Source organism: Lepidochelys kempii, chromosome 13 (assembly GCF_965140265.1).
Source record: "Lepidochelys kempii isolate rLepKem1 chromosome 13, rLepKem1.hap2, whole genome shotgun sequence".
In the NCBI taxonomy this organism is placed as follows: domain Eukaryota; kingdom Metazoa; phylum Chordata; order Testudines; family Cheloniidae; genus Lepidochelys; species Lepidochelys kempii.
Window position 1 is genome coordinate 35077027 of NC_133268.1, and position 25527 is coordinate 35102553.

Consider the following 25527-nt stretch of genomic DNA (forward strand, 5'->3'; position numbering starts at 1 on the left):
CACCTTGGACTTATCCTCCCCCCAGCTGCGTTTGGCTGGTGGGCCCCCCTCCCTGCTGTGCCCCCCAGCCTCCCTGTGTTAGTTTGCCCCTTCTCCCTTGCAGCCTGCCCCACCTGCCACTTTCTGTGACCCTCTGGGAGTTTCCCTTATTGTTAGTTTGCCTGTCCCGCCGCAGTCCTTTGGTGTTTGCTCCCTGCCCCGCCCCAAACTTTGGGTTTTGGTTTGGTTACCCTTACACTTGAAGCTCCCTCCTGTGATTTGCCTGGCCCTACTTTTTCCTGTGCCCTGCCTTGCTCCCCCCAGCTCAGGCCCTCTTCCCTGTGCGCCCATGCCCCCTCCGTCAGTGCTTGTGCCCCCTTTCAGTCCCCCCCCACTATTCACAGCCTTCCTGATGATACTGTAGTTCCTCCCCTTCCCAGTGCAGTCAGAAGAGCCGGTATCCCTACCTTGTAACTGTGCCCCATTTTTGCCCCTGCATCCCCGCAGGTGCCCTCCTCCCCTGCCTGCAGCCTAGCGGGGAGGAGTGGTTGCTTCTTCGCTTTACCCTGGTGCCCCTGTAGTCCCCCACACTGATTCCCTCCTTACCTGAACACAGCCTAGCAGGGAGGAGTGGTTACTCTGTTCCCCATCTACGCACCCCTCCCACTGGACCCTCCTCCTGTTTCTGCTCCTACCCCTGCTCCTGCTGACCCTTTAGTCCCCACTTTCCCACTGTCCCTGCCCACTTCTGCCGCTGACTTCTAGGCCACCACCGGTCCAGACTCCACCACTGCCATGGTCTCACTTCCACTGGCAAAAAGGGCCATGGGAACAAGAAGGGCAAAGGCCCTGCCCAGAAAGCAAAATCTCCTGCGGGTGGCACTTTCCTCCCCGCTGTGGCCCCGACACCTGCCACAACCCCTCCATCCCCTGCCATTCCTTCCACCACCTTGGGGCGCTCCATCTCAAGTCCCCAGAGCGAACACGCAGGTGGCTGATGTCCCTCCATGCACCACTGCATCATCCATCCCAACTGCCAGCTCTGGTACCATCCCTGGTGGCCGGGGTCCTTTCCCCTTGCTGACCCTCCCCCAATCGCCATGAATTTTCAAAGATAATGGCCAATGGCTCTGCAATCACATCAGTCAACTCCCTCAGCACCCTTGGATGCATTAGATCTGGACCCATGGACTTTTGCATGTCCAGCATTTCTAAATAGTCCTTAACCTGTTCCTTCACCACTGAGGGCTGCTCACCTCCTTCCCACACTGTGTTGCCCAGTTCAGCAGTCTGGGAGCTGACCTTGTGTGTGTGAAGACCGAGGCAAAAAAAGCATTGAGTACTTCAGTTTTTTCCACATCATGTGTCACTAGGTTGCCTCCCCCATTCAGTAAGGGTCCCATACTTTCCCTGATGGTCTTCTTGTTGCTAAGATACCTGTAGAAACCCTTTTTGTTATCATTCACATGCCTTGCTAGCTGCAACTCCAGTTGTGCCTTGGCCTTCCTGATTACATCCCTGCATGCTCGAGCAATATTTTTATACTCCTCCCTAGTCATCTGTCAAAATTTCCACTCCTTGTAAGCTTTCTTTTTGAGTTTAAGTTCACTGAAGATTTCACTCTTAAGCCAAGCTGATCACCTGCCACGTTTGCTATTCTTTCTGCGCATCAGGATGGTTTGTTCCTGCGCCCTCAATAAGACTTCTTTAAAATACAGCCAGCTCTTCTGGACCACCTTCCCCCTCATATTAACCTCCCAGGTGATCCTGCCTATCAGTTCCCTAAGGGAGTCAAAGTCTGCTTTTCTGAAGTCCAGGGTCTGTATTTTGCTACTCTCCTTTCTCCCTTTTTTAAGGATCCTGAACTCAATCATCTGATGGTCACCGCTACTTAGTTTGCCACCCACTTCTACTTCCCCTACCAATTCTTCCCTGTTTGTAAGCAGCAGGTCAAGAGAAGCACGGCCCCTAGTCGGTTCCTTGAGCACTTGTACCAGCAAGTTGTCCCCAACACTCTCCAAAAACTTTGTGGATTGTCTGTGCATTGCTGTATTGCTCTCCCAGCAATTACAAATATGAGGGTGCATTTACACTTTGTAAATCAAATGGGAAGCTTGTTACCCAAAAACAGATCAAATTCACCTGCTCATCTCTTCAGGTAACTGCAGGTTTGGTCACAGAGAGACTCCAGTTTCTGCAGAGAGACATGAACCTCAGCTGAAGAACGCAAGTCCGGGCAGCCAAACACTGAGACATAAGAGCTCATTGCTACAAGCTTGGGCAATCCTGTGATTACAGGTGAGCACCATTTTCCTGACTGTCTTTCTATTGCACCCTGCAGACAGGGGCATCAATGTTTTTCGAGAATATTGGCAGGACAAGGTTTTAATGCACCAACTTCTCTTGGTGAGGGAGAGAAACTTTTGAGCTACACAGAGATCATCCTGAGGTGAATATTGACAATTTTAGCCTCACTTCAGACAGCCGTGCCAGTCAGTGTTCACAGCACCATTTAATAGGGATGGAGCTTGAGATCCATGTCTGGTGTAAGGCCTTCAGTTGGGGATCAGCCCCATGGACACAAATGGAGCTACATGGATTCACATCAACTGATGATCTGACTGTGTGTGTTCCAAATGGGTGATGAGTGGTGACAGAGTCTTACTAGCCCCGATCACACAGGCCAGATTGTTTCTAGACTCCAAGTTCAGAGACAGCTTCCTCCCCATCCCAGTACCATTTTGTTTCGTATTATCATCCCACAGTCATTATGGAGGGCAGAGAGTCACTCCCCAGCTAGGGCTGCACATCAGCCCAGTTCTCTGTCTTACTAAGAGCCATCATCCAAAGAGCTGTATTTTATTACTGCTACATAGTGAACATCGGGAAACAGAAAAGGTGTTGCCAGTCCCTCAACACATCACCGTCACCACCTCATGAATGAAGGAAGAATTTACTCCACTTCATAATTTATGGCATAAACTGATCTCTTTTGAGGGGGTGAAAAGTGTTCCTTTTCATCCCAGGATAGTGAAATACTGAATATATCAGGATATATGATTTGATTAATATAAGATAATTGTAGTAGAAGAATTAAGGACACCAGACTGCACTGAACATCTCAGTTCAAGATTTTCAGTACATGTATTTATTGTTTTTGACCCGTAAAATATGGCATGATTCTAGCCATTGCCAGAAGTGAAACACAGCATTTATGCATCATTGTTAAGCTCCAGCATGTCACTAGATTAGACATGATAGTAGCTAAAGAAATTGTCTGATTTCTCCCATCGGTACTCAGCTACCAGAGAAATGGAATGGTCATTGCTGTGATATGGGAATGGGTGGTCTGCAAGACTACCAATGACCTGTTCTTGGAGAGAGACCCCCCCCGGCATTTAGCTCTGAAATCTACATTTAACCTTAAAACTTCAGGATGTAGCCAGGAGAGGAAGGGGAGTTTCTGAATATTTATGGAATTAATTCAAGATTTGATAAACTTTTAACTCTATGTTCTTCTGATTCAATTGCAGTGTTATTCTTCCTATGCTAAACCCATGGCAGATGCACATTAGAGAAACACTGTGTACATGCTACCTAAAAGCGGTACACTGAGAGACCTAAACAAACTGCTCTCTCTTTGCTTCACAGCCCTTGATTCATCCAAATCCTGAGAAACAGAGAGGTCACAGGAGCCTTGTGCAAAGCAATCAGTAAATGTGACTTTTACAAAACCATGAAGAGACTCTGAGATACTAATGTAACCCTTCTGCCCATCAGAGTTGGCAGCAAGAAGGGCGGGGTTCAGTATCTAGAGGTTCCATTCCAATAGCATAATGTGTCAAGGTTCCTTCACCACTCTGAACTCTAGGGTACAGATGTGGGGACCCACATGAAAGACCCCCTAACCTTATTTCTGCCAGCTTAGGTTAAAACTTCCCAAGGCACAAAGTCTTTGCCCTTGGATTAGGTAAAATGCTGCCACCACCAAGTGTTTTAGATAAATAACAGAGAAAAGACCACCTGGAGTTCCTATTTCCCAAAAATATCCCCCCAAGCCTTCACACCCCTTTTCCTGGGTAGGTTTTTGAATAAACAAGATGAGCACAACCCCTTGGATTTTTAAGACCCAAAAAAACCCAATCAGATTCTTAAAAATCAGAACTTTATTAGAAGAACAAAAAAAAGATAAGAGAACAAATCTGTAAAATCAGAATGGAAGATAATCTCACAGGCAGTCAGATTCAAAACATAGAGAATCCCTCTAGGCAAAACCTTAAGTTACAAAAAGACACAAAAACAGGAATACACATTTCCTCTAGCACAGCAACTTTACAAGCCAAAAGAAAAGAAAAGAAGAAAAGAAAAGAAAGAAAGAAAACCTAACACATTTTCTAGCTAGATTACTTACTAACTTTACAGAGGTTGGAGAGCTTGCATCCTTGATCTGTTCCTGGCAAAGGTATCACACAGACAGGAAAAAAACTTTCCCCCTGCCCTCCAGATTTGAAAGTATCTAGTCCCCTCATTGGTCATTTTGGTTCAGGTACCAGCGAGGTTACATTAGCTTCTTAACCCATTACAGATGAAAGGATTTTGCCTCTGGCCAGGAGGGATTTTATAGCACTGTATACAGAAAGGTGGTTACCCTTCCCTTTATATTTATGACACACACCCCAAATCACAGATCGGGTGAAACACTGGCTGTGATTTCTTCCTGGAGCTCTAGGAGAAAACAGAGTTAATAAGACACATGCATCTCTAAATATACTACTAACTGTATAAAGACTAACAATATTTTCCACATCTCAAGGATGATTTTAACCAGTTGATTCTGGGAAACTTTCACGGGAGAGTGCATCAGCCACTTTGTTAGAAGCTCCTGAAATGTGTTGTATGTCAAAATCAAAATCTTGGAGAGCTAAACTCCATCAAATAATTTTTTTGTTATCTCCCTTCATGGTATGAAGTCACTGTAGTGCAGCATGGTCGGTTTACAGGTGGAAATGCCGCCCCCAAACGTGTGGGTGTAGCTTTTCCAGAGTGTAGACAATGGCAAAACGTTCCTTTTCATTGATTGACCAGTGGCTTTCCCTCTCAGACAGCTTCTTGCTGAGAAACACAACAGGATGGAATTCTTAATCCGGTCCTTCCTGCATTAAGACTGCTCCGACACCACGCTCGGAGGCATCTGTGGTTACTAGGAATGGTTTGTCAAAGTCTGGGACCCTTAGTACAGGTTCAGACATGAGGGTCACTTTAAGCTGGTTAAAGGCCTTCTGACACTCTTCAGTCCACTGAACTGCATTTGGCTGTTTCATTTTGGTTAGGTCTGTCAGTGGGGCGGCGATTTGGCTGTATTGCAGTACAAATTGCCTGTAATATCCGGCCAAGCCTAAGAAGGATTGAACCTGTTTCTTTGACTTTGGGACAGGCCACTTTTGATAGCATTCACTTTGGCCAGTAGGGGCTTGATAGTTCCTTGACACATCTGGTGTCCAAGGTAAGTCACTCTGTTTAGGACTTAACAGTTAGTCCTGCCTCCCTTATGCGCTCAAAGACTTTTTGTAGATGTTCCAGGTGTTCTGCCCAGGAATCTGAAAATATGGCCACATCGTCAAGGTGCAGTCTACCTTGACGATGTGGCCATATTTTCAGATTCCTGGGCATAACACCTGGAACATCTACAAAATCCCACTAGGAGACCATCTACAAGTTTTTGGAAGGTGGTGGTGCATTCTGCATCCAGAAAGGGAGCACATAAAATTCATACAGCCCGACATGTGTGATGAAGGCTGACCTTTCCTTGGCGGATTCATCTAGCGGTACCTGCCAGTACCCCTTGGTTAAGTCCAAGGTAGGGATGAACTGGGCCCATCCCAGTTTCTCCAATAGTTCATCTGTTCATGGCATTGGATAGTTGTCTGGGCGAGTTACAGCATTTAGCTTATAGTAGTCCACGCAAAAATGTATCTCCCCATCTGATTTGGGAACTAGAACCACTGGAGATGCCCATGCACTTCCAGAAGGGCGGATTACACCCATCTGTAGCATATCTTGTATCTCCGGTTCTAAGCAGTTTTAGCTTGAGGAGACACCTGGTAAGGTTGGGCTCTAATTAGGTGAGCATTACCTGTGTCAATGAAGTGGTATGCCTGTTCAGTCAGTCCTGGGGTTGCTGAGAACATCGGCACGTAGCTAGTGCACAGCTCCTTGATCTGCTGTCGCTGCATATACCCAAGGGTCATGGAGAAGTTCACCTCTTCCACACCACCAGCACTTTCCCCTTCGTATAGACACCTTCAGGCCAATCAGCGTCATCTCCTCCGTGGGCTGTAAACTGACAAATCTTTAATTCTCTGGAATAAAAGGGCTTTAGAGAATTAATATGGTACACCTTAGGCTTTCGGTCTTAGGTGGGGAATGCGATGCGAATTAACAGTTCTGAGGCACTCTTGGACCGTGATGGCCCTTCCCACGACGCTTCCATCCTATGGGCCTGGAGCTCCTTTGAGACCATGATGAGGTCCCCTATTTGAAGGACTGCTCTCTGGCATGTTTATCACACCAGGCTTTTTGCTCTTTTTGAGCATCCTTTAAGTTTTCTTTAGCAAGGGCTAAAGAGGTTTGGAGGGTGGTTTGTAGGTTGGTTACAAAGTCCAGAATGTTAGTTCCTGGAGAAGGTGTAAACACCTCCCATTGCAGCTTCACCAACTGTAATGGCCCCTTAACCTCACGGCCATATACAAGTTCAAATGGTGAAAACCCTAAACCGGGATGTGGTACAGCTCTGTCGGCAAAAAGCAACTGCTGCAACACTAGGTCCCAATCAAAGGAGTGCTCATTTACGAATTTACGTATCATGGCCCCCAAAGTTCCATTAAACTTCTCCACCATGCCATTTGTTTGATGATGGTAAAGGGTGGCATCCGAGTGATTCACCCCATGAGCCTCCCACAAGCTTTTCATGGTCTCTGCCAGGAAATTAGTCCCTGCATCTGTGAGGATGTTGGAGGGCCAATCTACCCTGGCAAAAATGTCTGCTAGTGCCTGGCACACAAGTTTAGCCCTGGTGTTGCTTAGAGCTACTGCTTCCGGCCATCGGGTGGAAAAATCCATGAAAGTCAGTATGTACTACTTTCCTCTGGGTGTCTTTTCTGAAAAGTACTCAGAATATCCACAGCTACTCGCTGAAATGGAACTTCAATGATGGGGACTGGAGAGGGGCTTTGACTTGGTCTTGGGGTTTTCCCACTCTTTGGCACACCTCACAAGACTGGACATGGGTAGAAACATCCTTGCCCATTCCCTCCCAGTGGAATGACTTTCCCAAATGGTCTTTGGTCCTGTTCACCCCAGCATGGCCACTAGGATGATCATGGGCTAAGCTCAAGAGCTTTACCCGGTACTTAGTTGGAACTACCAACTGTCTCTGAGGATGCCAGTCTTCCTGGTGTCCACCAGAAAGAGTTTCCTTGTATAAAAATCCTCTTTCTACAACAAACCTGTATTGATTAGAAGAGCTGAGAGGCGGTGGGTTGCTCCGTGCCACCGTCCAAGCTCTTTGGAGACTTTCATCTGCTTTCTGTTCGGTCTGGAACTGTTCCCTTGATGCTGGAGACATCAGTTCCTCATTGGATTGTGGACCTATGCTTGGTCCCTCTGGAAGCGATGCAGGCGATGGAGCTGTTTCCGTTGACTGTGAACCGCTCTCCGCTGGTGCACTATGTTTTTGTTCAGGCTCCGGCTGAGCCTTTTGTGTAGGGTTATCTGCTGCTGCCAGTTCAGGTTTGGTGGGGCCCTCTGGTGTTGGGGTTGCAAGCAGTGGATTCAGGGCTGGCAATGGGTCTGGTGCTGGTTGTTCCACCGGTTCCGGTTCTGGGACTGGCTCTGTCTGGGTCTCCATTTGTACTAAGAGAGACAGACCTTACAGAGATTTAACAATATGAAGGTCAGCCTTCACCACCCATACAGTGATGTATGAATTTAATGTGCTCCCTTTCCGGCTGTGAAATGCATCTGCCACCTTCCAGAAACTTTTAGATGGTTGTCTAGCAGGATTGGGAGAATCTACGGTCACCTACCTTGATGATGTGGACATTTTTTCTGATTCCTGGGCAGAACACCTGGATCATCTACAAAAAGTCTTTGAGTGCATAAGGGAGGCAGGACTAACTGTTAAGTCTAAAAATAGGCCTAAACAGAGTGACTTATCTTGGACACCAGGTGGGTCAAGTAACTATCAACCCCCTACAGGCCAAAGTGACTGTTATCCAAAAGTGGCCTGTCCCAATGACAAAGAAACAGGTCCAATCGTTCTTAGGCTTGGCCACATATTACAGGCGATTTGTACTGCAGTACAGCCAAATTGCCGCCCCACTACAGATCTAACCAAAAAAAGCAGACAAATGCAGTTCAGTGGACTGAAGAGTGTCAGAAGGCCTTTAACCAGCTGTGAAAGGGTCAGGACAGATGGCTATAAAGAAGAGATTATCCCAGAGGGGTAGTACAACCAAGAAAGACAGAGCAAACTTATATAGAACTCTTTGGATCAGGTCCTAAATTAGGTGCTTTCACTGTCCTTCTATTTGCTTCAGAAAATGTAGCCAAAACACAAACCCTTGGCTGATTTTTATCACATTGTAGGCAAGTTATCTTTCTACTTACCTATTCACTCATGCTTTATAGTACTAGTCCCCACAGTTAGGACACAGTGATTGTGTCATAGAAGTTTGATAACAAGTCGAGAGAAATCATCAAGACAGGATTTACTTTTTTGGTGAGCAGACATTTACGCACACCAAGTATTTCAGTAAATATATTGGGCAGATTCCTCCGCTGATGTAAATTGGTGCAGTTCCATTGACCTGAGAATCTGAATCATTGTGGCTGTCCTGCCTTCAAGCTTCTGCCACAGAATTTATTCCTATGCATACTCAGAACAAAATGGGTGGAAAATGATAACATTCAGATTTGATTGTGCTTTGTATAGAATCATAGACCCATAGGCTTAAAAGGGACCACAAGGGTCATCTAGGCTAATCCCTGGCAAGATGCAGGATTTGGTGTGTCTAAACCATCCAAGACAGGTGGCTATGCAGCCTCCTTTTGAAAACCTCCAGTGAAGGAGCTTCCACAACCTCCTTAGCCAGCCTGTTCCATTGTCCTATTGTTCTTACAGTTAGGAAGTTTTTCCTGATATTTAATCTACATCTGCTATGCTGTAGTTTGAGCCCATTGCCTCTTGTCCTGCCCTCTGTGGAAAAAGAGAGCAGACTTTCAAGTATTTGAAGATCGCTATCTTGCCCACCTTAATCTTGTCTTTTCTAAACTAAACATACCCAGTTCCTTTAGCCTTTGCTCACATGGCTTGCATTCCATCCCATTTTTACTCACCTCTGGATCCAGTTTATGTAGCTGTGAGTCACTACACAAGATACAAGACAGTATAGAATCAGGAAGTAACTAGATCTTGTCTAGCACTCTCTGTTGCAGATCCAAAAGCGCTTTACAAGAAGGCTGCTTTGTCTGAGCACACAGGGTCAAATCTTATTTCTGTCAATGGGAATTTTTATCATTGAAGTGAATAGCTCAAGGATTAGAACTTGTTCCTAAAATGTTTCTATTCTAGGGCAACTCAAAAAGCGTGTTGGAAACAGCCAGTTTCCAAATTGCCACCATCAACACTAGTAATAATGCTCAGAGCTTGTCAAAAATGGACAGCTGTTTTTTCAAGGGAAATTTTGTAAAAAAAAAAAAACTAATCTGTTGAGGGTTTGCCTGTTTTCTTTGTTTTCTGTTTGTTTGTTTTTTTGTTGCAGGATTCAATGCCTAGCTGTGAGCACCCAAGTTTAAAAGTGTTAGTCAATCATTTATAAGACATGACTAATATTTGTGCAGTGTCATCAGTATGGCTTTAGGGACTATTCCAAAGGCAAATGCTCTGTCCTAAAGAGTTTACAGTCCAAGTTAGGACATGATGAGAAATGGTATTCTCTGCTGTGAATGGAAGGGAAGACAATGACTGTAATAGGATGAATGCATGGTTGCTTTTGTTAGTAATGTGTGTGCTGAGGATTTTCATAATCAATCAGCTAAACAGAAAGAGCGCTTTCATAGGCATTCATACCTGGTCACAGAACAACGGGTTTTGGCCCTGGTGCTGCAATCAGATCTGTACGAATGGACTCCTGTACCCCTGAGGAACCCCATTTACCTCACTGGGACTCCGCATGGGTGCAGGGGTCCATCCATGCAGATCCAGTTCAATGAAATGGGCTGTGAAGTGTTGTTTTGTTCTGCAATTTGCTTATGTAACAATGACACTTACTCTTCAACTAATCCTGTCCTTCAGCTCACTTCATCTCCAATCTCTTAGCATCTGCTGAGGTTACCGACCAAAAATGAGACCGAGAGACAGTGATGCTAAGAGAGTTCGAGATAGATTCTTCTCCCTCTTGTGTGTCATCAACCAAAATCTACTAATTTGCATTGAGATTGATTTTAGAAGTCAATGGGGTTACACAGATTTGATTGAGGGCAGAAAGTGGGTAGACAATGGGGTCAAATAGGTGTCAGAATTTGGCCTGATGAACCTGTATTGCTGATGGGGAAGGTGTTGGGTGCCTAAGATTTTAGACACCTTAATAGTATGTGATTTTCAGACCAGGGTGCTCAGTAATTCCTGGAAATCAAGTCCATTTATGGTTTCTCAAGTTAACAATCCAAAAATTGAAAAAATCAAAATCACCACCTACTTTACAAATCTTGGCCTATAACATTATGCTAGAAGGAGAGAACATTTCCTGATTTTGGAAAAAAAAAACATCTTTGACTTGCAAACCTGTCACGTATGGGACTCAATTCACCACTGCCCACTCCTCTTTTCTGATGGGATAATTCTACTTTAATCATTGTAGTCATTCTGGGGGTAAAGCTAGAGTAACACAAGAGTTATGAGATCTATTTATACCAATTTATACCAATCACTGACAGACAATTGAAACAAATATTTACTATGCCACTTTTACAAGTTATCTGGCCAAACACAGCACTGACTCGAAAGCATTTTTCAATTTTGCTTCTTAATACTTTAATATTTTTCAACCTGTACCTTACCACAGTGCACAGGATGAATGATACGGGTTATGTTCAGAAGAAAGGGTTACACAGGAGGTTATACATGAGAAATGCTTGAGACAACACGGACAAGCTGTTGATTTCTGTGTAATTAAAGAAAATACCTGTGTAAAACTACATGGAATAGGACCCACTTAATTTTTATCCAACTGAGAGTGCTGAATTAGAAATGTGAATTTGTGCATCTAAGTCCACTTGGCTTTCAAAATATCACCTGGGTTTTATCTCTCTCTCTCTCTCTCTCTCTCTCTCTCTCTCTCTCTCTCTCTCATTATTTCCATAAACCTGTTATTATATTGGTTAATTTATTTTCTTTTTCTCTTCTTACAGGTCATTAAATGTGAATGGAAAACCAAACCAGTGTGACTGAGTTCATTCTTGTGGGACTTTCGAATGACCCACAACTCCAAATTTTCCTCTTCCTGGTGTTTTTAATTACTTACCTAATCACCCTGGTGGAGAACATGATGATCATGCTGGTGATAAGGGTAGATCCTCACCTCAACACCCCTGTCTCATTTGGCCTTTGTTGATATCTGTTATTCCTCAGCCATTGTCCCTGAGATGTTGGTATTTCCAAGCAAAGCACACAACCATTTCTGTCAATGGCTGCATTGCCCAGATGTTCATCATCTTCCTTTCATCTGGTGCTAAAGTTTTCATACTCTCAGCAATGGCTTATGACCGATATTCTGCCATATGTCACCCATTGCATTATGCAGGGACCATGAACAAACGAGTCAGCAGCCAGTTGGTGCATGGTTCATGGACAGTGGAGCTCTTGTATAAACTGGTAAATACTATCCCAGTGTCAAAGTTGCACTTCTGTGGTCTGAAATCAGACATTTCAGATGTGAGCTCCCTCCGCTACGACAACTGTCTTGCACTGTGACCTTCACCAATAAAATAGTTCTTCTTTCTTCTGCAGTGCTATTTGGTTTCAGCTCCTTCCTCCTTACCCTGGTCTCCTATATTTACATCATCTCCACTATCCTCCAGATGCGCTCCACAGAGGGAAGACGTAAAGCCTTCTCTACCTGCAGCTCCCACCTCATTGTGGTGGGTTTATTATTTCTGACAGCTCTTTCCCAGTACATGAAACCCAGCTGAGTCTCTTCCCTGATTCTAGATGAACTCTTCTCCATTCAGTATGGTATTTTGACCCCCCCCATGTTAAACCCAATCATCTATAGTTTGAAAAATAAAGATGTAAAAACAGCTCTGGCAAGAATATTAGCGAAAATTCAAGTATCTCATGTAATATAACCATATCTAGGTTTTATCATTTTAAATAAAATTATAGTATATATCAAAAGTTGCAAGGACTGGACTATCTATTTAGTTCATGCAACTGGTTGACACTGGTACACAACTGGCAATCTATTTAGTCTAAATAAAAGCACTATTGTAAACAGCTTCTAAGGCCAAAATTTCTGTGATGTAAATAGATATAGCTCAGTTGTCTTTGAAGGAACTATCTCATAGATATTTTACAGAATAACTGGCTGTATTTTAAAGAATCTTTATTGAGGTTACAGGGACAAACCATCCCGATGTGTAGAAAGAATAGTAAATATGGCAGGCGACCAGCTTGGCTTAACAGTGAAATCCTTGCTGATCTTGAACACAAAAAAGAAGCTTACAAGAAGTGGAAGATTGGACAAATGACCAGGGATGAGTATAAAAATATTGCTCGGGCTTGCAGGAGTGAAATCAGGAAGGCCAAATCACACCTGGAGTTGCAGCTAGCAAGAGATGTTAAGAGTAACAAGAAGGGTTTCTTCAGGTATGTTAGCAACAAGAAGAAAGTCAAGGAAAGTGTGAGCCCCTTACTGAATGATGGAGGCAACCTAGTGACAGAGGATGTGGAAAAAGCTAATATACTCAATGCTTTTTTTGCCTCTGTCATAAATATAAAGGGAAGGGTAAACACCTTTTAAATCCCTCCTGGCCAGAGGAAAAAATCCTCTCACCTGTAAAGGGTTAAGAAGCTAAAGGTAACCTCGCAGGCACCTGACCAAAATGACTAATGAGGAGACAGGATACTTTCAAAAGCTGGGAGGAGGGAGAAAAAAACAAAGGGTCTGTGTCTGTCGGTGTGATGCTTTTGCTGGGGACAGAACAGGAATGGAGTCTTAGAATTTAGTAAATAATTTAGCTAGGTATGTGTTAGATTATGATTTCTTTAAATGGCTGAGAAAATAGCTGTGCTGAATAGAATGAATATTCCTGTCTGTGTGTCTTTTTTGTAACTTATGGTTTTGCCTAGAGGGATTCTCTATGTTTTGAATCTAATTACCTTGTAAGATATTTACTATCCTGATTTTACCGAGGTGATTCCTTTTTACTTCTATTAAAAGTCTTCTTGTAAGAAAACTGAGTGCTTTTTCATTGTTCTAAGGTCCAAGGGTTTGGGTCTGTGGTCACCTATGCAAATTTGGTGAGGATTTTTACCAAACCTTCCCCAGGAAGTGGGGTGCAAGGGTTGGGAGGATTTTGGGGGGAAAGACGTGTCCAAACTATGTTTTTTCAGGAACCCAGATAAAGTTTGGTGGTGGCAGTGGAAGTCCAAGGGCAAAGGGTAAAATAGTTTGTACCTTGGGGAAGTTTTAACCTAAGCTGGTAAAAGTAAGCTTAGGAGGTTTTCATGCAGGTCCCCAAATCTGTACTCTAGAGTTCAGAGTGGGGAAGGAACCTTGACAGCCTCTGTCTTCATGAACAAGGTCAGCTCCCAGACTACTGCACTGGGCAGCACAGCATGGGGAGGAGGTGACCAGCCCTCTGTGGAGAAAGAAGTGGTTCTGGACTATTTAGAAAAGCTGGACAAGCACAAGTCCATGGGGCCGGATGCGCTGCATCCGAGAGTGCTAAAGGAGTTGGCGGATGTAATTGCAGAACCATTGGCCCATATCTTTGAAAACTCATGGCGATCCAGGGAAGTCCCAGACGACTGGAAAAAGGCTAATGTAGTGCCCATCTTTAAAAAACGGAAGAAGGAGGATCCTGGGAACTACAGGCCAGTAAGCCTCACCTCAGTCCCTGGAGAAATCATGGAGCAGGTCCTCAAGGAATCAATTCTGAAGCACTTAGAGGAGAGGAAAGTGATCAGGAACAGTCAGCATGGATTCACCAAGGGCAAGTCATGCCTGACTAATCTAATTGCCTTCTATGATGAGATAACTGGCTCTGTGGATGAGGGGAAAGCGGTGGATGTGTTGTTCCTTGACTTTAGCAAAGCTTTTGACATGGTCTCCCACAGTATTCTTGCCAGCAAGTTAAAGCAGTATGGGCTGGATTTATGGACTATAAGGTGGATAGAAAGCTGGCTAGATTGTCGGGCTCAACGGGTACTGATCAATGGCTCTGTGTCTAGTTGGCAGCCGGTATCAAGTGGAGTGCCCCAATGGCCGGTTTTGTTCAATATCTTCATAAATGATCTGGAGGATGGTGTGGATTGCACCCTCAGCAAGTTTGCCAATGACACTAAACTGGGAGGAGGGGTAGATACACTGGAGGGTAGGGATAGGATACAGAGGGACCTAGACAAATTGGAGGATTGGGCCAAAAAAATCTGATGAGGTTCAACAAGGACAAGTGCAGAGTCCTGCACTTAGGACGGAAGAACCCCATGCACCGCTACAGACTAGGGACCAAATGGCTAGGCAGCAGTTCTGCAGAAAAGGACCTAGGGGTTACAGTGGATGAGAAGCTGGATATAAGTCAACAGTGTGCCCTTGTTGCCAAGAAGGCCAATGGCATTTTGGGCTGTATAAGTAGGGGCATTGCCAGCAGATCGAGGGATGTGATCGTTCCCTTCTACACTACAAGAAGTATGTGGAAAAATTGGAAAGAGTCCAGTGGAGGGCAAAAAAATGATTAGGGGACTGGAGCACATGATTTATGAGGAGAGGCTGAGGGAACTGGGGATGTTTAGTCTACGGAAGAAAAGAATGAGGGGGGATTTGATAGCTGCTTTCAACTACCTGAAAGGGGGTTCCAAAAAGGATGGATCTAGACTGGTCTCAGTGGTAGCAGATGACAGAACAAGGAGTGATGGTCTCAAGTTGCAGTGGGGGAGATTTAGGTTGGATATTAGGAAAAACTTTTTCACTAGGAGGGTGGTGAAACACTGGAATGTGTTACCTCGGGAGGTGGTGGAATCTCCTTCCTTAGAAGTTTTTAAGGTCAGGCTTGACAAAGCCCTGGCTGGGATGATTTAATTGGGGATCGGTCCTGCTTTGAGCAGGGGTTTGGACTAGATGACCTCCTGAGGTCCCTTCCAACCCTGATATTCTATGATTCTATGATTCTATGATTCTATGAAAAGATCCAACACATGGGATTTGGACTGACTTCAGAAAGGGGCTGAGTTTAATCTGAATGAAGGCATGCTTGGTAAACCCAAACTTTAGCTTGATTTTTAGCCTAGCTGTATGTCAACCAGATAAATCAAGTGACATGATTTTACCCTGCATCTACACGAGGAAAAAGGTCAAGGTTAGAATGGGTATAGCAAGCATGTTTTATTCCAGGGCCTTAACTGCAAAGACATACTTCCTAAAGGGCCTAAAGGCGTTAGGTGCTGAAATAGGGGACTGGATATTACAGTGAAGGAAGCAGGTGCCAGACAAATGCATAGACTTGACTAGGTGGAAACCATCAACCAACTGAAGAGAAGAAATGGAGCTCAAATTCTGTTCATTTTGTGAATACCATATGTTGTATCTTAGCACCTCTCCTTTGAAGGGAAGAAAGGAGCATCTTGATGGATGCTGCAGAAATCTTAAGCAGAGGCTAAGTAGCTCTGGGTCAGAATCTATCTCTCAATTTATTCCAGTCTAAATCCAGAGTAACTGAATTGAAATGAATGGAGAGGTTAGTGGAGTTAGAGTGATGTAGGGTGGGGTTTTCAAAAGTTCTTCCGTGAGTCAGGAGGAGGACTGCCATTGACAGGTGATGGGACTTGTGCTCCTAACAATGTAGATGCTTTTGAGACTTCCACTCATTCCCTGAGGTCAGCCAGTGGGAGGAAGGAGAGTCCACCTAGCAACAACCAGAGCAGCGGTTCCTCTCAAGCCTACCATTGGAGTAAGGAATTAAGGCCCCGTAGACCAGTCCTAGCTGGGACATCCACCACTGCCCACCTCGGGTAGCTAGCACCTCCACTTCCTGAGGAGGAGGGGCTAGACACCAGGAAAGGGATTGTGAACTGAGGATCCACCCACCATGAGGCCAGAGATATTCAGCTCATTTTCTGTGACTGACAGAAACATTGACAACCCTTACACTGAGTGTGGGACTGATTATGTTTGTGGGCATAGAGAGTTTTGTTTGCAAGTTTTGGTCAGGCTTACGCATAAGAGAGCAAATAAATGTCATTTGTTAACCAATGAGTAGATGTGAAGTAGGTCTTAGGCTGTGGTTAATGTAAGAGAGATGCTAAAAGTGAAAGTTAACATTGTAATAGAGGGGAGCTAATATATGGATAGTATCATTATATTTAAAGGAACTAATTACTAAGCATACAATTTGGTCATGGATGTCATGGATTCCATGACTTTATCAGATCTCTGTGATTTGTTCAGCTTCAGCTTCAGATGCAAAATAATTCCTAGAGCTGATCTTTTTAGAAAGTCATCCAATCTAGATTCAAAAATTCCATAACCTTTGGTATATTGTCCCAGTGGTTAATTACTTTCTGTATTAAATCTTACATGTTACTTCTAGTATGAATTTGTCTAGCTTCAAGTTCCAGCCATTGGATCATGTTGCACCCTTCTCTGATAGATAGACTATCCCATTATTAAATATGTGTGCCCTGTGTAGATACACAGAGACTGTAATCAAGTCACCTCTTAATCTTTTCTTTGTTAAACTAAATAGACAGAGCTCCTTGAGTCTATCACTATACACCACATATTCCAATCCTTTAATTGCTCTCGTGACTCTTCTCTAAACCTGCTTTCATTTATCAACATCCTTCTTGAATTGTGGGCACCAGAAATGGGTACAGTATTCCAGAAGCATACCTAGATACATTTTAATTCTTTGTCTACTTAGGGTCTGATCCAATTCTCAGAGTCTTTCGTCTCTGGCCTATTGTGTGACTTGCTTGAAGCAACATTTATTAAGATACAGTGTGATCTAGTAAATAGAACACAGAAGACCTAGCTTCTACTCCTGGGTTCTGCTACTGACCAGCTCTGTGGCCTAGAGACAGTGACTTTCTCTCTCTGTGCCAGTTTCCCCCCTCAGCCTTTGCCTTGGCTATTTAGATTGTTAACAGCTTCGGGTAGAAAATGTTTCTTCCTATGTGTTTATCCAGCACAACAGGGTCCTGTTCTGAATTGGGGCAACTAGGCACTAGTGTAATACGTGTAATAATGGACTATGTCCTGTTATATATTTGTATAGTGGCCAGAACAATGCGCCCCTGATGCTGATGGGGATTTTTTGTCACTGTCACAATGCAAAGAATCATAATTGAATGAGGACAAAGATGTTGCTGCTGTTGTGTAAAATCTTGCCCCTAGATATTAATAAGGGAAGAATTGCTCAGTGCAGTACACAGCAATTTGGAAGATAATTGTAAGGATAGAATGTTCAATGAGGCCTAAGTGTGTTAGCCTCCTTTGAGAATCCCAGGCTAAATGTCCCTTCAGGCCATTAATGGCAGCCATGTATTCTAGCAATTATCTTTGAGACACATGCATCCAGATCCACAAAGGGAAGTAGGTGCCCAAGGATTTTAGGCACTGGTGTGATCCATATCCCCCCCCCGCCACACACACACACACTTGGCTGCCACCCAACTCTGTAGGTGCCTAAACACATGCAGCACCTACATTTTTGCTGTGAAAGTCCTCTAGGTACTTACGCTTCCGAGCATGCACACTGCTGCGTCAAGCAGACACCTGGACTCTTGTCTCATGCCTAAGCCCCAGCATGCTGCTTCCACCGGGTGGTGATAGGCATTGCCATTCCTATCTGGCCTGCAGGGCCCGATCTGATACCACGCCTAACTCCACACAAAATAGCTAGGGTGGGGAGAAGGGAAGGGAAGGCAACTTTCTTCATAAACTTTATCCCAGTGGTTAGGGAACTCATCCAAGATGTTGGCTACTCCAGCTGAATTCCTCACTCTGCCTGAGGAGGAGAAGCCATTTGAATAATAGTCCTAACCACTGGGCTCTGGAATACCCTGGTGGGGGTATCTTGCAATTTCTCTGATTGAAACTGTTCCACTTTGGATATATTATTAAATATGCATTGAGCCAGAAGGATGCTGGGAATGATTCTATAGTCCAGTGCAGTATAGCCAACATTTATGTCATTTCCCTGCTGACCTTGACCTACTTAGTGATCTAACCTACTGAGACTGAAGAATTGAGCACTTGGTATCATTAGCTACCTAACCACAGCCTAAATAATGAATGTAAATAACATGAAGCAAAGAACAGAACTTTATTTAGGATCTTCCTCAGTTAACTTAGTAGATTAATAGATTTAAAGCCAGAAAGAAACATTATGATCATCTTCTCTGATCTCCAGCATAACACGGCCCATTTTATTTTACCCAGTCATTCCTGCCCCGAACTTAACTTCCACATGATAAAAGTGAGTTCTTAAACTTCTCTTTAGTAAGATAAATAGATTGGGTTCCTTTAGTCTCTCATTATAAGGCACGTTTTCCAGGCCTCTGTTCATTCTTGTAGCTCTTTTCTGAAGCTGGTGGGTACCAAAGGAGGATCTGTGTCTTACTGTAGACAAACATATATGGTATTAAGTGTTGATTAATTAGTGACACAGATTGTTAGGCGGGCTAAACTTCAGGGATCAAGTCCCAAAGGAGACAGGATATTATATCAACAATTATCCTGGTATAAGTGAGTCCTGTTTGACTAAAATAAATGAAGAATCTTATTCATCTCAATAAATATCAAGTCTTCCGGTCAGATCCTACAGCCATTCCTATCCCTTCATATTAATCAGGATTTGCCTATTTAGGGTTAGACTTATTCATCGTGCTTTTTTCGGGCTAGAAGATCTTGTTATTTGCATGTATCCAAAAGCTGAACCTCAGTTTGAAATCCTCACATGATCTGCACTTGACAAAAGGACTTCAGGTGAGTTTAGTATTCTTTCACAACTGATTAATCTATTGTTTCATTTCTTTTCTTTTTTTTTTTAAAGCCGTGATTGTTCCTGCCTTGTGTTTTCTTGTCATGCCTGTGCAAGGTGAATGCAAACTGTGTGAGAGATGCTTCCATTTGGATCCAGCAGCATCATGCACCCACTATGCACACATCCTTTGCTGATATTGGGCACCTTAGGTTCTGAGTACCAAACTTCATACACAGCTCCCACTGGCTTCAGCTAGATGCACTGGTGCTCAGCAACCCTGAAAATCAGACTCACAGCTGGGTACCATAAATTTATGGATAATTGTAAATCTGGGGCAATGCCATTGGGTTAATAAATCCCTAATGGATCTCCTTCCATGGAATTCCACTGGAAATACATTTTGTCCATTCATTTAAAATCTCTGGATTATTGTGTGGTTTCCCACACTTCCTGTACTCACTCTGCCACTTGGTTGTGTATATCCTACCACAGAAGCCACCAGATCGATGGTAGTTGTGGTCATCAGAGACACCCACACTGCTTCCCCCTCATTCTAAAAGAGAGGGGGGGTGTTGGCAGGGGGTTCTCTGTGAAAACTCCAAGACTTTAGCACTTGTTCCCGACCTTGTCCAAAAGAACCCAAATTGGGTGATCTTCCGGGCATACTCCAAAAGACACTAGTTTGATGGGTGATGAAGAGATGGACAGGCAGAGAAGTTGCTGGCTGACTTCATGTTGAAAGGATCACTTGATGCTGCTAGGATTTTACTGTAGTATTCAATGGGTGTGGGTTGCATAGATGCTTTTGAAAATCCCACTAGTGCCTAAATGTGTTGAAAAATTAGGCCCTTAGGCACTTGGATAGGTGTCTTTCTTGTTTAAATCTGAATCAATTAATTAATCAATAGCTCAGATCAATCATAACATCCCCTAATCTTAGCCCTCCCTGGGAAAGTATTTTATACTGCCAGGCAAAGAGCTCTGCCAGCATCCCCAACTTCAATAGGATTTGGAGTCACTTGCAGCATCTACTAACTTGTAAGAAAGGCTGGAGGTCAAAACAGCTGGAATCTTTGCTTTCCCCTACATGAGAGGTCACCTACACTCAACCATGACACTACCTTGGCAGCCAGTTGGGACTACTGATCCCCTGAAGGCTTCTGCCTGGAGTCACGCCCACAGAGAGCTGGCAAGAAGGAAGCCGAGCAGTGGAACATGAGCTAGGACAAAGATATTTAATAGTGCTATTTCCTTCCTTTGGCATGGATCAATTAATTATCAAGGGGAATTATCTGGTGTTGTTAGGGGGCTTATTCCTTCACCCACTTACTTCCCTGGTCCTTCTCACATGAACAGAGAGCAACAATACCCGAAGTCCAAAGGTGCAAACAATTCGATGTTTATTGGGGTGAACTTCCAGCAAGCATGATTCCAGTTTCCTTCCTTAGTATCCTCCTTCCCAGCTCTGACACCACAGAGCCTTACACCTATGTCCCTGTTCCGATTCCTGCCCTTAGCCAAGCATGATTCCAACTTCCTTACTCCCATTCCCTGTTCCCATTTCCCCCTTTAGCAAAACATGATTCCAATTTTCTTACCCCCATTCCCTGTTCCCATCTCCCCCTTTAGCAAAACATGATTCCAATTTTCTTACCCCCATTCCCTGTTCCCATCTCACACACCCACATGCCCACCCCCACCCACACCCCCACCCCCCATTGACTACAGATTATATAGTAAAACTTGAGTTCTGCTTAGCTATACCTTAACCAATCATTTTCCTGAAATTTAACTAACCAATCCTAACATATTGTAACATGATTATGTAACCAATTATATCCCACCACCTCAATTAGTTTACACCTAGCAAAATTAATTATACAGCAGACAGGAACAATCACAGAACCAGACAGAGATTATACAGACAAACAACAGCAAAGTGGGAACTATAATGACAAAACAATACAGAAGTGAGGATTTCACATCCCAGCTATTGATAAGTGAGTTCTTGCCAGACAGGATGCTATCAAACTAAGTTTCCTTTTACATTTTCTAGGCACTTCCCTTTCTCTGGAGGTGATAGGAATACAATCCTGTCCTGATAGTGCCTAACAGCCCAATAGCACCTTATTTCAATGTGACTAGTTTGGAATGTGAGGATGTGACCGTTCGCTTCCCAGCTTATGGCTGCCTCTGCTGCTTAGCCAAAGGCCTTAGCCTAAGAACAGGGCCTCAGACTGTCACAGTAAGAGAAGGCCCTTACACCAGCAGACAGTGATTTTGATTCTTTCTTTTATACCTCTATCACTAGCCAAGTGATAAGAATACACCTAAATTCTTAGAGTATAGGCCTTTACAGACAGGCCTGAATATCTATATCCTAACAGGTGTCATGCTTCAAGATGGGATTTTCAAAGGGTCCTAAAGGCCTTAGGCGCACAACTTAATTTGAAATTCAATGGGAGTTGTGTACGTATCGCCTTTCTGCTTTTTAAAAAAATCTCAGTTTCATTGCCTGCTTTCCTGAACTCCTTCAGTTTTTAAACTGCATCAATTTCAGCCATTGTCCCCAAAGCACTTGGAGCAGTAGCCGGTAGCAGAATAATAGGGATTCAAGGCTGTTTCACTGAGGATTCTGCATTCTGATCTGCCAGCAAAAATATATAAGGATTTAAAAAATATAGGGAACAATACTGTTTTTCCTACTAGTTGTAGTTTCTCAGCTTTGGAGAAAAGCCACAAGGTGATATAAAGAGACTTTTAGGCAATATCTTGGTGGGGATCTGCATCCTTGTTTGTTGCTAGAACCCTTAGGAACAGCACTGGCCAAATGTGAGTTGTTAGGGTTCCTTTTCCTCCCCCCAAGAACACAGAGTCATAGAAATATAGGACTTTGATAGGTCATTTAGTCCAGTCCCCTGTACAGAGGCAGCACTAAGTATTATCTAGACCATCCCTGATAGGTGTTTGTTTAACCTGTTCTTAAAAACCTCCAATGACAGAGATCCCACAGCCTCCCTCGGAAATTTGTTCCAGTGCTTAACCACACTGACAGTTACAAAGCTTTTTTTAAATCTAAATCTAACCTAAATCCTCCTTGCTGCAATTTAAGCTCATTGTTTCTTGTCCTATCCTGATTGGATAAGAAGAACAATGTATCATACTCCTCTTTATAATCATCTTTTACAGACTTGAAGACTGTTATCATGTCCTCACTCTGTCTCCTCTTCTCCAGACTAAACAAACCCAATTTTTTCATTTTTGTCTTGTAGGTCTCATTTTCTAAACCTTTAACATAACAATGTAAAGACTAGATCAGACCAATAATCTATCTTCTCCTCTCTCTGATATAGGTCAGTAGCAGATGAAGGTGTGAGAAAGTATGAAGTGGTTAATTATGAAACAACCTGCACACTGGGGGAATCTGATGCTAGCCTCCGTCAGTCAGAGGTTTATGTATCCTCTGAAGCAGAAAGGTTTCTTTACCTTCCAAGCTAAGATCACTTATGATCTGAACTATCAAGATTTATGTATATTACAAATTTCATGGGCTTTTATTGTCAGTTTCTTTTTTAATCCGTATTGGCCCCTTATTCAGATGGCTGTCCAGTACTTTCTGAATCCCTCTAAACTCATTGGTATCTTATTGCAAGTAGTTCCAATAACTAATCTGAATTACTGATATTAATGTTAACAACACACTCTCTCTCTCTCCCCCCCCCCCAACTTCCCCATGACTATTTTAGTATTTACCCATAGTGGAATAGTCAGTGGGCCATAGAGATAGAAAGAGAGTGAGAATAACTCTGTATGCCCATGGTTAGGGTGCACATCTCTGTGGTGAGAGACCATAGGTCCAGTGCCTCTGTTCTAATTATGTATCCAGAGGGCAACAGCATCCACAAGAGAGACTGGGTAAGACCCACATCAGAATATTCCATAGTCTGGTGGTTAGATAATTTTCCTAAAAAGAGGGAGACAGCTGTTGGAATCCTTTCTCCCCTGTGCCCAAGGGCGGACTTTAACCTAGCTCTCCCACATCCCAGGTCAATGCTCTGACCACTGGGCTAAAAGTTATAAAACGGTTTGGCAGGTTTAGATTTTTATTGGTAAATGTTGGTAAACATCAATTTCACTACACACACACAAACTAATGAACACCTTTTTCCATCCATGGTCATCAAAATGTGCAGGGAGGCAAAGTAAGGAAAACGCGGCTTAAGAATTTATTAGAGTTTCATTTGAGGATATTTACTTTGATTATTTTGACATGATGTTGACAATTTGTGTGTTATTAGTTATAAAGCTTCAACTTTTTTGAATCTCAAAAATCTACTCTCATTTAGTAATTATTGTCTGACCCCCCGACCACTGCCTGACCCCACAATTACCTGTGAAAATTTAAATAAAAATAAAAATGGTAAAAAATGCTTAAAAGTAAACATTGGTGTTGGCAGTCAAAATTATAAAATATAAAAAGTGAATTCTGCCAAGCCTAGCTACAAGGTGAATGCGGCATATCCCCTACCCCCAGACCTGGATTTTGAATGGGACCCAATCCAGTTAGCAGCCACTGAGCCCACCTACCAGATCAGCTACCACATGCAACTGAGTCAGCAGAATGCCTGACTGTCCCTGGGTCACGAATCGCTCTGAGGCTTAGGTGGGAGATATGGATGCCAGCATGAGGCAGCAGTGCCCATGCCCAGAGGCAGGAGCATAGGTGCCTACAGAAGTTTTACTTTGAAAAACATAGGAGCCAACTGCCTTTCAGAGCCTACAAGGTTTGGCAGGAGTTTGGTGGATTGCTTAGGAGCTAAAACAGGGATTTACAGGCCTAACTAATTTCACAGATCCCACACAGGTTACTAGCTGTCATATATTCTTTATGGTGATGGGCTCTATAGAGTGCCCTAAAATGGATCTCTCTCTCTCTCTCTCTCTCTCTCAGATCTTACTATGTTCTGGCATTTCCATTTAGTTTAGTGATGTCTGTTAACATCCATCTTTCTATCCTGACAGCTCACAGTTTTCCTGATTTTAGGAATATGAAAAATCAAACCATAGTAACAGAGTTTATTCTCTTGGGACTGTCAAGCAACCCACACCTCCAGATTTTCCTGTTTAGGTAAATAAATAAAAAGACCACAATCACCCTGATAGGGAATATGGTGATCATGCTAGTGATAAACATTGATTCTCGCCTTCACACCCCTATGTACATTTTCCTATTCCATTTATCCTTTGTTGATCTCTGCTATTCCTCAGGCACGGTGCCTAACATGTTGAAGAACTCCCTCTCGAGGCACAAAACAATTTCCTTCAATGGCTGCATTGCTCAGATGTTCGTCTTCATTCTGTTAGCTGCAACTGAAGTTTTCACTCTCAGCAATGGCTTATGACCGATACGCTGCCATATGTGACCCTCTGCATTATGTGGAGACCATGAACAGAGAAGTCTGCAGGATGCTGGTAGCTAGCTCCTGGGGGATCAGTTTTTTTCTACTTTCTGTTAAATACTCTTTCAGTATTAAAGTTACACTTCTGTGGGCCCAATGAAATTGGCCATTTCAGCTGTGAGCTCCCTCTACTACTAGTCCTGTCCTGCACTGAAGCACTTTCAGTCAGATGCTGATTCTTTCTTCCACAATGCTATTAGGCCTGAGCTCCTTCCTCCTTACCATGGGCTCCTACATTCGCATCATCTCCACCATCCTGCGGATACGCTCCACAGAGGGCTGGCGTAAAGCCTTCTCCACCTACAGCTCCCAGCTCATCGTGGTGGGTTTGTGCTATGGGCCTGGGGTGTGTAGATACCTGCAACCCAGTTCACTCTCATCAGTGGTTCTAGACAGACTGTTCTCCATCCAGTATAGCATCTTAACACCCGTGTTAAACCCCCTCATCTACAGCCTGAAAAACAAGGAGGTAAAGACAGCTCTGAGGAAAACAATGGGAAAGAGCCCATAGGTTTGGAGGTGATGTAAAAAACTTTAGATTCTGTGTTTAATAAAGCTGATAATAAATATTGGCAACTGAGTGAAAACATGAGAATAATCTTTCTTCTTATCCCACCCACCCGGTCCTACCTCATGTATTGGACAGGCCTTGAATTAATGACTGATCATTTAGATGTTCACCCTTGTGCAAAGTAAGCATAAAATATAATCATAAACATATGTAAAATGCTATCACATCAGGAGCCAGATCTCCACGGGGTGTAAATCAGCTGTAGCTCCATTAGAGTCAATAGGCCAGATCCCCAGCTGGTTTAAATCATCATAC

The 25527-nt window shown here is 43.6% G+C and overlaps 1 protein-coding gene and 1 pseudogene across 1 annotated transcript; both read left to right on the forward strand.

The window, feature by feature from the left end:
• Positions 1 to 11456: 11456 nt before the first annotated feature.
• Positions 11457 to 12384, forward strand: LOC140897239 (olfactory receptor 5V1-like; annotated as a pseudogene).
• A 10734-nt stretch (positions 12385 to 23118) lies between these two features.
• LOC140897240 (olfactory receptor 5V1-like) lies at positions 23119 to 25212 on the forward strand. The gene is given in 5 exon segments (XM_073309629.1): positions 23119 to 23157; positions 24387 to 24619; positions 24621 to 24756; positions 24758 to 24854; positions 24857 to 25212. Coding segments are annotated over 5 exon segments (861 nt in total).
• Positions 25213 to 25527: the final 315 nt, after the last annotated feature.